The 16,284-nt window shown below is 41.0% G+C and overlaps 1 protein-coding gene across 1 annotated transcript in view; it reads left to right on the plus strand.

Annotated features, from left to right (window-relative positions):
- aldh1a2 (aldehyde dehydrogenase 1 family, member A2) overlaps window positions 1–8,980 on the plus strand; it is a 35,806-nt gene extending 26,826 nt beyond the window's left edge. The window contains exons 8-13 of the mRNA XM_080729838.1: window positions 2,728–2,830; window positions 5,072–5,256; window positions 5,793–5,957; window positions 6,494–6,651; window positions 7,112–7,186; window positions 8,033–8,980. Coding sequence (XP_080585964.1) covers window positions 2,728–2,830; window positions 5,072–5,256; window positions 5,793–5,957; window positions 6,494–6,651; window positions 7,112–7,186; window positions 8,033–8,105 — 759 coding nt within the window. The 3' untranslated portion in view covers window positions 8,106–8,980. The remainder of the gene's footprint in view (window positions 1–2,727; window positions 2,831–5,071; window positions 5,257–5,792; window positions 5,958–6,493; window positions 6,652–7,111; window positions 7,187–8,032) is intronic.
- Window positions 8,981–16,284: the final 7,304 nt, after the last annotated feature.

The following is a 16,284-nucleotide window of genomic DNA, read 5'->3' on the forward strand; positions in this document are numbered from 1 at the left end:
GAGAGGGAGAGAGGGAAGACATGGCCATTACAATAAGCACACACATGTTGTACGCTGTGTAGAATGGTTTCAATTTGACCACAAAAACAAATTCTTCTGGCGATGACAGCTGGCTTCCGGTCAGTTGTTATGTTCGAGCAGAAACGACTTGCTTACTTGTTGATCGTTTGTCGAGGCCAAAGAAAAAAACAAAACAAATTTAAAATGATGGATCAATTCGTCTGTGGAAGGGAAGGGAGATTTCAAAACTTGCAGACAAAACCAGGACATTTATGTAAAGTTATGGTAGATTGAAGCCAAGAGCTCTGCTATCCACATGCGTTCAGGCTAACAACTTAACAGTAATGAACAGTAAATGCCTAAATGGTTTATCTCATTCTCTCTGTAATTCTGTCACATAGTTCGTATAATACCCTAAAATAACGCGAGTGGATGCTGCAGAGTATTGCTAAGCCCTACTGGGACTAATGTTAGATGGAGACCTCATGGTTTTAATAATTCACTTAATGTAAGAACAAATCTCAACGGCGGTCCCAGCTGTTCCAGCACCATATCAAACATTCCACCCAATCCATCTATAGACATCATAGATTACTATCAGCGATAAGAACGCAAACAGACACGGTAACCAAAGCAAAATGTCAAAACATGACGAGAAAATATTTCTCCTAATTTTAGGCCTGAATGAATCCAGATTGAGGAGTTTTGCAGATTTGTTTTTGGATCCTACAGTTTGACTCCAATAACTCAAGTATTAAAATATGAGAAGTATTAGGCTGCAAGTCAGTTTTCTAAGTGTTTATCTAGACAAGATAAGTGATTTAATTATGCCAATGAATCAACCTTGAACCAACATTGTCTTTCCAACATCCTACCTAGTCATACGTTCGCTCTCATTTGAATGCACTTCATGATGCTCTCTTGCGTGTGCGCATGCACGTGCTCGCACCGCACGCACGCACACACACACACACACACACACACACACATCTGCGGTGAGTGAACATTTCCTATGAGTGGCCTAGTTTTCTTTAACTAGTTTTTCTGTTGTTTCCTGCTGATCTGGAGTCAATTAGGGCCCGCACGAGCCTTGTGCTCTCTAAGAGGCTGTCAATGCCCAGACAGTGAGTCACCATAGTAGCAGTCCCCACTGAACCAGTGAGCATCCCTGCCGCAGGGTGCAGGATGGCGGTGTTGTAGCTACAGGTGCATTTCAGGAACCACACAACTCATGCGTGTACTCACACCATGAGTGATTAAAGGCACTGAAGCTGTGCCTTTAGGATGACCAGGGCTATACACCGGTGGCACCACCATACACAACAGAGCCCTCCACAGGGTTCTCAAACTTTTTCATGCCAAGGAAGGACCCGCACATTGATATGTATTTGGCCGCGGACCTCATATTTGAAAAGAGTTTGAGCCAGGGAACCCCAGAAGTTATTCAAAAATCAAAAATAGACAATGTAAAAGCTCATGACACGGTGTGAGCTTGTAAATCTGCTATTTTTGAATAGCCAGCAAAGCATGTAATGTTAGCTAAAGTAGTTAATTGTAATGAACTAGCTGGGGACCCCCTGGGGTTCTAGTAGGGTCCTCATTAAAATGAAGAACAGTTCTAAACAGTTTTTGAGCTTGTAGATCTGCTATGTTCAAAGATTTTTTACTAATCTTGACACATTTTCTCTTCTGGGGGGTCTCTGCAAAATATTTAAAATCGGGGGAATGTGAGCCAAATTTGGGGGCCCTTGCCATGAAAAATGTCTGAGAACCACCGTTCTATTCTATTCCATTCTATTCTTACACTCATTGAGAAATGTACTCATTTCAATATTAAATATCCTTTTTTGAGTTCCTTTCATTTTCCACTTAAGAGGTGTAGAGTGACATGGAACCGGTATCCCCCCACCCTCTCTGTCCTCTCCTCTCCATTCTCATTTTTCTTGGCTCTTGGAAAACAAAACAGACTGTGTCAGTAACACGGAAATGAGCTTGTTTGTTTAGAGGTATGAGGGCCTGGTTGTTGGGGTTTCTATGACTCGCTGTTATCTATCGAAAGTATACAATACCTCACAGCTCCGAGAGATTACAGTCACATGAACATCATGTTCCATCACACTTTGGGTCAGTAAAGAAATATGTCTCCGAGCTACAACGAGACCAGCTGGTTAGCCTCAAATAATACTCAGGATTTGTTATCTCAGAAATTGTACACCATAAAACCAGGACTGCTGCTCCTGCATATCTGAACTCTAAATCTGGAGCTTGGGGGGGAGAAAGAAAAGATGGATTTCCAGTAATATTCTTGTTATGAGACATCAACACTTTTGATGAAAAACCGGGACGCAAAGTCGTATATTATACCACAAGCACCCTCTCAGTCGCACGGCATGTTAGCTTAACTAACTACCACAGTCACAGAACCCCATACCACCCACAAGACCCTGTGGTTGAGATCCTTCGTTAGACAGGCTGTAGGATGCCGTTCAATGCTGAAACATCACTTTATTTTTCCGCCGTTGCCTCTCAAAAGCGGCGTAACAGATATTCAGTCTATATATTTGAAGAACTCATGTTTCACCGGGTCTACATTGGGCAGCATCAGCCTGTTTGGAGTGAACCAACCTGCATGTTTTTTTATATGGTCGTATCCAGCTGATTTACTGAGCTGGCCACAGCCAGGCCTGCCTCTTCTGTGAGTAAACCCGAGATCTGCTTCCTCCCTAGGTCGGAAAGCTGATCCAAGAAGCAGCTGGGAAGAGCAATCTGAAGAGAGTAACACTGGAGCTGGGAGGGAAGAATCCCAACATCATTTTTGCAGATGCTGATAGTAAGTTTTGACTCAGTGTTTTATTAATTGTGCCCATTTGCCTGTCATCAATAACCACTTAAAGCCTAGAGACCAACCAATATGGATTTTTGTGACCGACCAATAACCGATTTTAGAGAAGGTACAATGACCGATATCAGATATGCAGCCGATATTGGTTTTAGCTGGAATGAAAACTGTGTGGATTTTGCAAAGAATTCTATTTAAGACTTATAAAAACAATTGTACTTTTCCGAGAAAAATAGTAGTTTGGAGTGACACAGACACTAACATGCATTTTTTCATTTTGGCGCATAACGGTGCATATCGGCACATACCGATATGGCCAAAAAAGACATATCGGTAGTCACTAAGCCATATAAGTGGTCACTGTTGACCAAGTAAAAAAAGGCAGATCTCCAAACTCACATTGCGTTGTAACGAGTTGTGAGCTTGTTTGACTGTTTTTTGCAGAATGTCCGCCTATATGTTCAGAAAATTTGACGCTAGGGTTCATGTGGCTTACAGACGGCCCGCTAGATGCAGGGTACAGGTGGTCACAACAGTTGCTAGTTCCCCTCATGGTCCAGATCGAGTCTGTCCTGCCCTGGAGGAAAGAACGTATAGCTCTGTCAGGGAGTGTTTAGTTTAGTTACATGTGTCCCATTATCATGAATTTTTATCCACTCGAAAGTGGATATAGGCTGCAGGTACAGTACATACATGGACTGCAGAGAATCCTGCAGTTGCTTCAAAAGCTTTTGTAGTGTGGTGCTGTGAATCCCTAAACGGATGGACAGTTCTCATGTATGCTCTCTCTAAATGGATGGACAGTTCTCATGTATGCTCTCTCTAAATGGGTGGATAGTTCTCAAGTATTCTCTCTCTCTAAGTGGCTCACCAAACTGGGGGTGCCACGCAGGGGCGTCACAAGGGGTAGGCAAGTGGGACTGAGTTACTGGGGCCCAAGGTGGAGGGGCCCTAATAACTTTATCTATTGAAAAATAGCAGATATACAAGCTCACAGCGCGGCACCGAGTGCCACGCTGCGAGCTTGTAGATCTGCTATTTTTGAAAAGTTGTGAAAAAAATGTGTGAAAATCTTTGAATATAATGTATTTTTTAAGCGGACATTTCTAACTCAAATTTTGCTTCTGGAAGGTCCCTGGAACTAAATATTTTGAGATCGGGGTCCGTGGCCAAATACATATCATCTTGGGGGTCCTTGACATAGGTTTCTTGCACACATTTTCACGATTTTTCAAAAATAGCAGATCTACAAGCTCGCGGCGCGGCACTCGGTGCCGCGCCGTGAGCTTGTATATCTGCTATTTTTCAATAGTTAACATTCATGGGGGGCCCGCAGTGAATCCTTGTACCCAGGGCCCAGAATTTGGTGTGACGCCCCTGGTGCCACGGCTCTCAAATGCTTTCAGCAGCCGTGACACGGGGCTCCTCAAGGCCTGTAAATCAGGAGAATGGAACCTGCCCCAGTCGGCCTGCTTCTGCCGGGATCCATAAATCACGTCGCTCCGTTTAACCCCTCGTGCAGCACCATGCAGCAGGGCCCTGTCTCTCAGGTGTCCCGTATCACATGTTCACAGAGTAGGAGTTATTACGGGCTATTGGGACAAATCTTGTTCCTGTAACTAGCCAGAGATTTTTCAGCCCCTGTTGTACAACTCTATTTCCTCTTCATTTTTCTTTTTCTTTTTTCGTTTTGCAATTCAGTTTTTGTTGCATATAACGTGATAGCGCCAGTTGAATGTAAAGGTTAAATTAACTGATCGCAATCATTGATATTTAGTGTTGGTTACAGGAGTCTCCCTATTTGAAAAAATAGTCGAAAATGTTTAAAATATTTTGAATAATTTTGATTTTAAAAAAAGAAAGAAAAAAAAAGTATATATATATATATATATACACACACACACACACACACACACACACACACACACACACACACACACACACACACACACACACACACACACACACACACACACACACACACACACACACACACACACACACACACACACACACACACACACACACACACACACACAGTATATCTCTTCTTGGTGTCCCTGGCACAAACCCTTTTCAGATGGGGGGTCCGTGGCCAAATACATCAGTTTGGGGTTCCTTGACGTGAGAACCACAGATCTAAAAGAAATGGTTGAATCTGTTTTCACTGAAACAAGCAGGTTGTTGTAGTAGCTGTTTTTTAAGCCCTTCCCTGCTGTTCTTCCCCCGCAGTGGAGCTGGCAGTGGAACAGGCCCACCAGGGAGTGTTCTTCAACGCCGGCCAGTGCTGCACGGCGGGCTCTCGCATCTACGTGGAGGAGCCCATCTACGAGGAGTTTGTCCGTCGCAGTGTGGAGAGGGCCAAGAGAAGGATAGTGGGAAGCCCCTTCGACCCCACCACCGAGCAGGGTCCACAGGTGAGAACCTAAGCCATGGTTCCCCAATTAGTTTTCCCCAAGGGCCGAATTATGTCTAGGGTACCGAGCCGAGGGCCACAACATTGCAGGGGGCGACGTTCCCGCTACTCCAGCGACAGTTCAGATATTGTCGTGGTCGGGTGAAAATCTTGTATGTCCAAAACCGTTCGTTTTGCATTTATCATTTATTAAATTATTTAAACTAGTGAAAACAGGTTGGCTCAAGGTAGAAGACAGGTTATACGCAAATATCAATGGGATTGGGTATCTCAAAAAGAGAGAGCGCCCTCAGTACCCTCATAACCGTCAAACTGCTTTTCCAAAGTGAGATCTGGTCGCCCAAATGGAACCAAAATAACCCAAATAAGTGTCCATTGGGTTTTATTTGTTCACTCTGAGATAAATTAACACCGGTGTATACCGTGTATACTTCTTCTTTCCTCTCTTTTCATTTGCAGAAATTCCCCCTTTCTCTGCCCAACCCGTCTCTCACATTAATTTCTATTACATCTTTTCCCCTCTCCGTGCCTATACAGATCAGCCAGGAGCAGCAGAGCCGCATCCTGGAGTACATCCAGAGTGGCATCAGTGAAGGAGCCAAGCTGGAGTGTGGAGGCAAGGCTCTGGGCCTGAACGGGTACTACATTGAACCCACAGTCTTCTCCAGCGTGAGCGATGACATGCGCATCGCCAAAGAGGAGGTACAACAACACCGTGTTATGATTAGCATTGTTCATTATTACTGCTTGACTGCTGCAGATAGGGGCTAATGAGCAGACTTAAAGGGACATTTTAACGTCTACTCAGGCTTTTGTGAGCACTCCAGACAGTTTTTAAGTTGCTTGATTCAGTATTTAGATATTTGATATTCATTTAATCACACACGCCCCCCTCCCTATACAAATGAAACTACATTTTAACTATGATGTTTTCATCAACAACATCCCTCCTTTTGTCTGTTTTTGTTGGTTGTAATGTTGTTGTAAAAGTAGTAAAAGTAATAAAAATACTTGAATGACAAAAAAAACATCCCTCCTTGGTTCTGGTGACGGACATTGTCCTTCTAATACGTGAGGGGCAGTGTTTTTTTAATTACTTATGATGACATGTCCAGAATTGGGATGATAGGTTTCATGTGGTTTATGAATTTGTCATTCCCAAGACATGTTTGTTCCCACTAGTGTGTAACTGTGTGTCCTGATGTCCATATTAATCATATATTCTTGAATATTTGCAGATCTTTGGGCCCGTGCAGCAGATCATGAAGTTCAAAACTATTGAAGAGGTGATAGAAAGAGCCAACAACACAGAATATGGCTTAGCTGCTGCTGTATTCACAAATGATATCAACAAAGCAATGACCATATCCACAGCCATGCAGGCTGGCACTGTGTGGTAAGACACATTATTTATTCTACCATCATAAGTGGCCACTCTGGTATAGTCAGAGGTATTGTTATTATATCAGATTCCATAACCCTGAAATATTTGTCTTTCATTTAGAGAACATTGTATAGCTGTATTGGTGTCCATTGGGCTAGTTGTTTAATGATTGCAATATTATTACATTCACACATACTGACCTTTTCCTAATTATAAGAGTATCAAGCTAAATGGTACAATGTAAATGACCTGTGCTATTTTTTTACATATTTTTAAATATATTTCTTTATATACAAAATTGTTTTTAATACATTAAAAAAAGGTACTTGTGCACCTACTGTAATCTAAAACACTGCATGTTAACTCCACTGTGCTCTTGACAGTGACTTCACCGTGTAACATGATACAATGACTAAACAAAACACATGCCTGGAAATGCAGAAGAATGATGTATGTTTTGTATATGCCTTAGGATAAACTGCTTCAATGCCCTGAGCACGCAGTGTCCATTTGGAGGATATAAAATGTCTGGCAATGGACGTGAATTGTGAGTATTCATTTTGGTTGCTGGCCCTACCGTATCCACACTGTAAGCCAGGCTATAACTAATATTGACTGTGTGCTTTGAAATCCGCCATGGGCAAAATTGCATAATGTAATACTTTGTATGATTATATTACACAGTACCTGCAGCAGTGTACTGTGTCTACATAGTGCTAAATTGTACATTACGTTTAAAGGAACTATGTCTAAGGTTTTGTGTTTTTTGGTCAATTAAGGGCCTACTTGATCATACTACAGTGTCACACAATAGTAGTAGACCTGCTACTTTTGCCATTTTAAATTTGAATCCTGAGAAGTACGTTTTAGACACATGAGGTTTCCACCTGACAGAGGCGATATTAAGACTGCACACACAACGTGCCTATAGCGTATATATACTTATACATAGTACTGTAGATGAATACGCACACATAAAACATATGGATACTGTTAAGAAATTAGGTTCCATGCATCACTTTTCAGCACCTGAAATTAATGAAAATAATTTACAGAATGTTCTGTCTTCTACATACTATTGTTGGTAATCTTAATTATTTTTTTGTTATTGTTGTTGTTACAATGTTGCGAAACTAAAACGAAGCGAAGCTTCTCACAGATAACAGAACAGTGTTGGCACTTGGCAGACTGCGTGCAGCCCCCATAGAAGTGTCACAGAGACTAGATTTTTTTAGGGAGCATTGTGAGCATTTCAGTGAAGATATTTAACGTAGAGCAAAAAAAATAAATCACTACTATAGGGCCTGAGGGCCTCCGCTCAACCGACTTTGGGGTGTTTTCAGTGTTTTTTTAAGTCCCACATTTCCCTTATTTCCAACTTTCTGTTTTCCAGGGGTGAGAGCGGCCTGAGGGAGTACTCGGAGGTGAAGACCATCACTATGAAGGTGGTCTGCAAGAACTCTTAGGAACGTGTCCCCTATAGCCACCTTCTCATCCACTGACCCGCCTGTTGGCCCAAACCCATCGATGGTAGCAAAAACACACACACTAACAATCCCAACCTGTGTCATCTCCATGGGTAATAACTACAGACTGTGACCCACCACCCAAACCTGCCACCGGCCCCCCTCCATCCATCCACCCAGCACCACCACCCTGCTCCACCACGGATAGTCAACTAATCTCCGTTCAAGCTGTCTCCGTCGCCTGCTTTTACGCTCAGAGGCAGCCATCTTTTATTGTTTTTGTCTAATCAATGTCAGCAACCCACCCCGTCTACCCCCATACGCCTCCTCCAACTAACTACACTAAAGCACTCCAAGAGACAATGGGGGAGGGCTGTATGGTCTGCCACAACCCTGACTACCCCCCCTCCCAGGTGCATGCTGGGTATACATACCTGGAGACTGAAATCAGCGCACTTCCATTCATCTCTGATTCACTGTGTTATAGCAACTTTGTCCTGCGTTCGGGAGGCAGAATGGTTTTGTTGTATCGTTCAGGGCAGCAGTTTACAACCTTTTCTTGGACCAGGGGGCCCCCACTTGATCTTGAAAGTGTTCGCGGCCCCATGTTAATTTTAATGATCAATCAAATTCATGTGTGTTCCAGCTTGGATCAATGGAACGAACGTTTTATTATTAATGTTATATTATCATTAAAATTGTAGTGTTTTGCTAATATTTGGGGGCCCACTTCCAATATCCTCACGGCTCACAGGTTGGCCCCGAACCGCATGTTGGGAATCGCTGCTGTAGGGCATCATTGTCAGAACCTCATTCTATGATATGTGTATCGTTGTCTTGATTTGACCAGGTAGACAGTCAACATCCTAGTTCATTTATTAAAGGCAGTGTGTAAAGTGATCTTTTCTTTGTTAAATTAAGTGTTAAACAGCTCCCTGTTCCGACAGTGAACTTTGTTATAGGGTGTTTGTTCAGTAACAGGGTCTACCTGTCTCTCCAGCTCTTAAGTAAACACACAAAATACATTTTCCAGTTTGGGATGTTGATTTTATCCAATGATGAGACAACTCATACAGGATTACAGGATAAACAAGTAAAAAAAAAAGGAATTAATGAACTGAATGATCTTTGTGGATTGGATCAAACTGGTATTGTGACTCAAAATGTTATTTTGTGTTTTACTAAAGAGCTGGAGAGATGGGGAGACAAACACTCGATCTGGAGCAATGGGAATAAAGAGCTTTAACATTAAAAAAGGGGGATTTTTGTTTTGTTTTGCACAAAAACATATCACTTACACCTCCTTTAACTCAGATTGTGTATGAATGGAACCAAAAGGACCCTTACAGGTCCATTTGGTGCCATTTGGTACACTCTCCGAGTTAAATTAATGTCACTTGTGCAGATGTTATGTAAGCATATCAGCTCATTCAAGGCAAGTTGTCAAGCTCAGACATGAATGGATGAATCCATAATTGTTTTGTTTTAATTCAGAATATAAATTGATGGTTTCTAATTGTCTTTGTGTTATTATGTTCTAGCTTTTGCCACTTAACACTGTATGTCAACCTTTTGACCGAGGTAAACATGAGAACCAGAATTTAACCTCTTAAAACGATTATACTCATACCTGCTAAGAGGGGAGTAAAAAAAGGTATTTTAAACATGTAATAGATCCTCATTGATGTCCATGTATGTTCCTGTTTATACAATCATATACTATAAAATTATAAGAGTTAAAAATTGACCATAGGTTTGTTTGTTTGTTTGTTTTTCAGTAAATTTGATTTATCTCCAAACCCTTTCCAAGTGTGTTCACTACATTGTCAATGGAAGAATACTGTCTCTGTCTCTGTCTAAAACTTACTTTTCAGGATTCAATTATTCAAAAATAGCAGCAGATCTACAAACGTTTCGAGCTTGTGGATCTGCTAATTTTGAGTGACGCTGTAGTATGATCAATTAGGGCGTTCATTTATGAAAAAACAAAAATTGGATCCAATGTAATTATTATTTAGTCAGAAGCTCTAATTAATGCTGTCATTGGTTAAATGGGAGTTGCATACCACAAATAACAGATCTACAAACCCACAAGAGCATGTAGATCTGATACTTTTGATGCACAACACAGGAGCATACGGTAAGTATAAATCAGGCTTAGGGGTTCTGTTGCCACTTGTGTTGCAACTCTCTTGTCATGCACATATAGTTATTAATTATTTGTCTACAGTTCTATCAGGATCTGAGCAGAGTTATGTCTCATAACTGAATACCTCTGCTTTTGATATTTCCCAAGATTGATTTTTATGGCTGGGGAGGTATGTTTTATGCCCGCTTCTGGCCAGACTGAATTAAATACATGGATCTCCTCTTGGAAAGTGTAGACTTTCTAATATGTTAGATAATTATTTTAGATTTCTTTATAATATCTCAATGTAAGAATTTAATTTAAAAAAATCACACCCAGTGTGAAATGAGTGGTGCTTTTTATGGGTAAATCATTCATTAAGCGTCCTGCGAAGCTTGGCCAATGAGCTAAGTGTGGGACATACATACGTACAAACAGACAAAGCCAGATGTAGGAGCGGTTAGCACCACTCAAAAATAATTATGTTAACCACGTTAACCCTGGCATCCCTGCACAACTTTTCTAAACTAGAGGTTCAGGCCACAATGCAACAAACGAGCAATCAGATCTTAATGCCACAGGTAGCCAGTGCAGTGAGGCCAGAACATATACTGTATAATGGAGATCTCTGTACCATGATATATCTGACCATAGTGACTTTCACACATATTATGGAAGTATTCCAGACTTTAAATGAAGGGGCATGCAGCATGAACGCACCATTTTTATTAACCCCTTGAACCCCAGGATCCCGAGGAGTGTACGCATTGTGAGTTTGTATATCGTCTATTTTGATGAATCGAGTGTAGGACCAAATGCGCTCTTTACAGGTCATAAATGTTGTGCAAGAGTGTGTGTGCATAGCTCTCATTCCAGTGTTGTGTGGGCAAGGTTTATTGAGTTATCATTTCTTGAGAGTAGACTCCTCCACAAAATGATGCCCTGACATGCTCATGCCTACACAGCTACAGTATGAATAAAAATGGCTAAATGATGTACATAAAAAATTGTTTCACTGTTTTAGCAATGACAGATGATGAGAGAGAGAGTACATTGCAAAACACTGTAGAATGAATGAGGAGATAGCAGGTAGCATACTAGATAGACAGAAGGCAAAACTTCATGCTTTTCAGAAAATGTAAACAGGGCTGTTGTAGCTGAATGCGTATAGATAGCTTGGGAAGGGATTCCAAGAACCGGAGAAACTGATTGATTGATTGATTGATTGATTGATTGATTGATTGAAGAATGTATTAGAAGGTTGCATAGGAAAAAGTACAGTTTCATGACAGTACAATTCACTGGTACACGGTCAACTAAAAGGAGATCCTCGTAAGCTTTTCGGCTTATTTACACAGGAACCACTTCATGTATCTCATATAACACTGAAAGACAGACGGATAGAAAACAGTACTTTACATAGGATAATAACAAAAGGGAAAACAGCATTCAAAAAGAAGAAAAATTAAAAGAAGACATTTTAAAAGGTTAGGGATTTACGTGTTTCTGTTGTGTAGATGAAGCAGATAAATTGACAAACTTTTGTCTTGATAACCGAAATTGTAAGAAGAGTTTAAAATCTGCCATTATGAGCAACATAATAAAGACAAGCATTTTAATATCCACAATCCCTCAGAACTCTGCTCGGCTGTTTCCAATGCTCATTTGTCTCTCAAGTTCAGTCTATTATGTTTCTATGGCTTATTGCGCATGCATGCATATTGCGTTTTGCATATTGTATATTGCTGCTAGCAGCTATATTTTGTATTATTTTTGTAGGTTGTGTTATTTTCTGTTCCCACCTTATGCCGTATGGCGGTCAATCAATGATCAATCTTTTCTTTCTGTAAAGACTGAAGCAAGGACTAAAGTGCAAGAACATCTTAGGCCAAGTTTTGAACTCCCAACCTCTGCCTTGAGAGGGCTGCAAAACTTTATTTTGTGTTTTATTGTCTTGCCTACTCTTCAGTGAAGATACAAATGTGGGTGGAAAACGCCTCTGTGGTTTTGAACCTAGAACCTGCTGTTTACAAAGTACCAGTGATCAATCAATACTATACAAGTTAAAGTTAAAGTCCCGTATTCAAAATGTGCGTGAGTAAAAGTACAAAAGTAAAGTATCAGCATTAAAATATACTTAAAGGGGCACTCCACCACTTTTCAACCTATGTTCATATAATTGGTCCTCACTCAAAAATATCTTTTTTTTTTTTTTTTTTTTTTCAGAGGAGGGCTGTGGGCAGGTCAGAAACCCATCGTCTTGTGACATCATCGATTGCCAATCCAGCTTATAGAAACTGCAGGCTTTCTATTCCTGAAAAGTTGCAATTTTAAAGTGGAAGCCATTTTCAAAAATATTGATTACATTTCTTTTTTGGAAAATGATGATGACGATGGATTCTGAACTTCCCACAGCTCTCCTAGGAGACTTGGACTGAGTAGAAAAAAAATGGGATATTTTATCATGAACATTAGTGAGGACCTATTATATGAAGACAGGTTGAAAAGTGGTGAACTAGTCCTTTAAGTACCAAAAGTAAAAGTAAAAGCAGAATGTCCCATTTCCCAAGTTCAAAACATATGCAAAATCTTTTGAAAATGGCATCTCCAAGACATGGGAGTTGTTTAGTGACAACCAAATACTCCTACCTCGTAGGATTTAGATGCAGAGTAAACATGCTCTAAACAGTGTCTTTGAAACAAGGACATTTGTATTTCTGGGGCACTGACATCTCCAGCACCACAGAGGGACTGGAGGTATTGATGACAAGTAAATATTTAACCTTGTAGGATTTGGGTGCAAAGTTAAAAAGTGGTGGCTTTGAACCTAGAACCTTTCTGATCACAGTTCTTTGACACATCATCTGTGCTGCAGATGAAGTGGTGACACATCTAAAACCCAAAATGTTCACGTTGCACAGAACTGGCGTTTCAACTCAACTTTCTGCTGGGTTGCAGAGGTGAAATAACCAAGAGCCTTTATTGAGACCACGTAGGTCGCAGTTTACTGTGAAACCCGGCAGATCCTGCACTGTTTTAGACATCTCTTGTACCACCAATGAACAGCGTAAATGACCACTGGAATGTAATTTCTTTTTTTTAAAACCTAGGTATTGCTTTTGTTGTCATTCATTAATGACCAGTGATGGAAGAAGTAGGTACTCACATGTTTTACTTAAGTAAAAGTACCAATACTGCATTGTATTGGTATCAAAATGTGCTTAAAGTAAAAAGTGGAAAGTAATCATTATGCAGAATGTCTCATTTCACAAGTTTTCAAATGTATTTGTGACAGTTGGTCGCATTTAGTATGGCAATCTGCAGATCATGTCCCTGCGTGCGTGCTGGGGCGTGTTCTCTCCTCCGCGTCATCAGCACCAATACTCTAGGTGGGGTTGTCGAAAGGGCCTTTCTGTGTGGGGTTTGCATGTTCTCCCCATGTCCCCTAGGGTAGGTACACTCACAAAAACATGCAGTAATCCTGGTCTCTATAATGTCTCCCCCTGGCCTGCTGGGGCGCCTGATGGAGAGGAAAGGAACTGGTTGGAATAACGTGTTCCTTCCATGTGCTACATCCTACCCGGGAAACCCCCCCCCCCCCTGTCAGGAGATAAGAAGTGGGGGGGATCTCCCCAGGTTGGCAGAGGGACTGATTTTGAGTGTTCCTGCGTCATAGAGCAAGTCTTATTGTGTCTTACTGGTAATAAGGAGATATGTCACGTGAAGCATGACAGTATTGTGATATCATGGTCCTTCTCATCAACGCATACTTGTTCAACTTTTCTAACAAACCACAAATCATTTGACTACTTGACCTTTCCAGCAGACTGAGAACTGAGAAAAAGAAATAAGGAAGTGAAATCTCAGCCATATATGTATTTGTGTGCTAGAGCTCTGTCATCATTAAGTATTTTTTCTGGTGTAGAAGGAGAACTCGCGGACTAGCCAGTCGTCATTTTGACGAGACATTTCCAGCAGACAGAGAACTGAGAAAAATAAATAAACTAAGGAACTGAAATTATAACAATCTTTATAGATATTAAAGCTGTATTCAGTGATAATGAAAGTGGCCGGGGGTCATCTTGTCACAGCGTGGAAATGTTTAGTTTTTTATAGATTTTCTACACCATTATAATGTTCTCGTTTTGATCATTAGACCCAATCACTGAATATCGGTAGGCCTACGTCTCCAGCTTCAGGATATGTATGATACTGATTTACTACGAGACTGTGGCATTTTATGAGTTCAGTAGTTTACAATCTAGATTTAGCAGACGTTCTTAATTCAGAGCGACTGTGGTTCTCAAAACTTGTATTTTGACCATCATAACTAAACATCATAACATAACTACGGCCATACTCTACCCTGATTGGTCGAGGACTGGCTGGCCACCTCTGAAACCTGAATCTAACTATGCTCGCAACACGGGCCATGGTGGAAGTCCTTATATGGTCATTCTAGTGAGGAGAATGAATGGAAAATGTACCAATTATATTTTTATTTGAATGAAATACAATCACTGAATATACCTTTAATCTATTGACTTATTGTCTTTGCAATATATGAATCTAAAATAAGATGGAAGGGCAGTGGCTAAATAGATCTCATGCCCTCAATGAGACTGTAAAACATCTCAGTACTTCTTCCATCACTGTGCCTTTTGTCCAAGTATGCCATATTATTCCTCCAGTGCACACAGGCCTGTGAGGTGTTTGTGAACACTGCACTCAACCACGTGCTACTCCTCAAACCTTATTTATATCTTGCTCTATGACGCATACCTTTGTCACTTTATAGTGGCTTTAAAAACAGAGGAGCACTGGGCTTGTGGTTTCTTAATTCTGTAGCTATCCAAAACGTGATGCCAAATCTGTTAGGTTTGGGAATGTGCACTTGGTTGGAAACAGCTGTTCATCCATACTGTCGTAGGCAAATCTGTCATTTTCCCACAGCTATCACGCCGTACGTGATGGAGCAAACATGACGGCCTGCAGACACGCAGGTCGCGTCTCTCGAAGAGCAGGAATCTTAAATGTCTTTGAAGTGGTTCTCTGGTATGGTCTGGTCTCTGAATCATGTCACCGCGTATCCACTTACTGTTATTGTTCTCCCATTAATTGACACATCAATGTCATACTTTGTTATGATGGAGTTTATCCATTAAAAATGGGAAAGCATCTGTGTCATGTTTTTGCGTTGGCTATTCAAAAATAGCAGATGTACAAGCTTACAGCGCGTCACTTGGTGCAGCGCCTCGAGCTTGTACATCTGCTATTTTTGAACATTTTTGTGAGAACTACTGGTTTAGAAGGCATTTGTGTAATCGGCCTCACAACGGGTTGTTGTGAACTTGTACTGTAGATCAGCTATTTGAGGTAAAGGGATTTGTGTAGAGAGAAAAAAAGGAGCAGACCTAGTACAGAGCCCTGGGGTACCCCGGTCAACTATATAATGGGTCATGGGTTTTGGGTTCATCATGGCTAAAGGGCCAGCTAAAACATAGCCTCAAGCCTCAAGACCCCATTTATCAATGTATAGTACTTGGTGTCATACAGTGAAAACCTCATTGGTGCCATGCAGCTATATTCATATTGTACACTTTACCATTAAAACTGCTGATTATGAAATACACTCATACTGCTAGGCATGAAAGGTAGCTCCACATCCATGGTGTTATTAAAATGAACCAAAATACATTTGAAACCCTTGGAGCATGATCCAGTGTGTGAACCTTATTTTTCTTATGGATTCTGACCTCAGCCCGGCACCTGATTTTTAGTGAGTGGATGCGCGTGCTTTACTGTTCCTTTCTTTAGCAGTGACCACCACCTCATGAAAATGAAAGGACAGTGATCCCATGTCATGAACAGATTTATACGATTAATAGGCTACTGACACCTCAGGTTTAATTTGAACCATAAAACACATTTTGCATTAAGAAGTGCTATCCTTAAAGACTGGTCAAAGCCTTTATGGGACATTTAATGAATGGGTTGATTTAAGCTGCGTCTTGGAATTACTCCAAGGTTAATGGTAATCCCATATCCATC

Source organism: Nannobrachium achirus (assembly GCF_963921795.1).
Source record: "Nannobrachium achirus genome assembly, chromosome: 7".
Lineage (NCBI taxonomy): Eukaryota > Metazoa > Chordata > Actinopteri > Myctophiformes > Myctophidae > Nannobrachium > Nannobrachium achirus.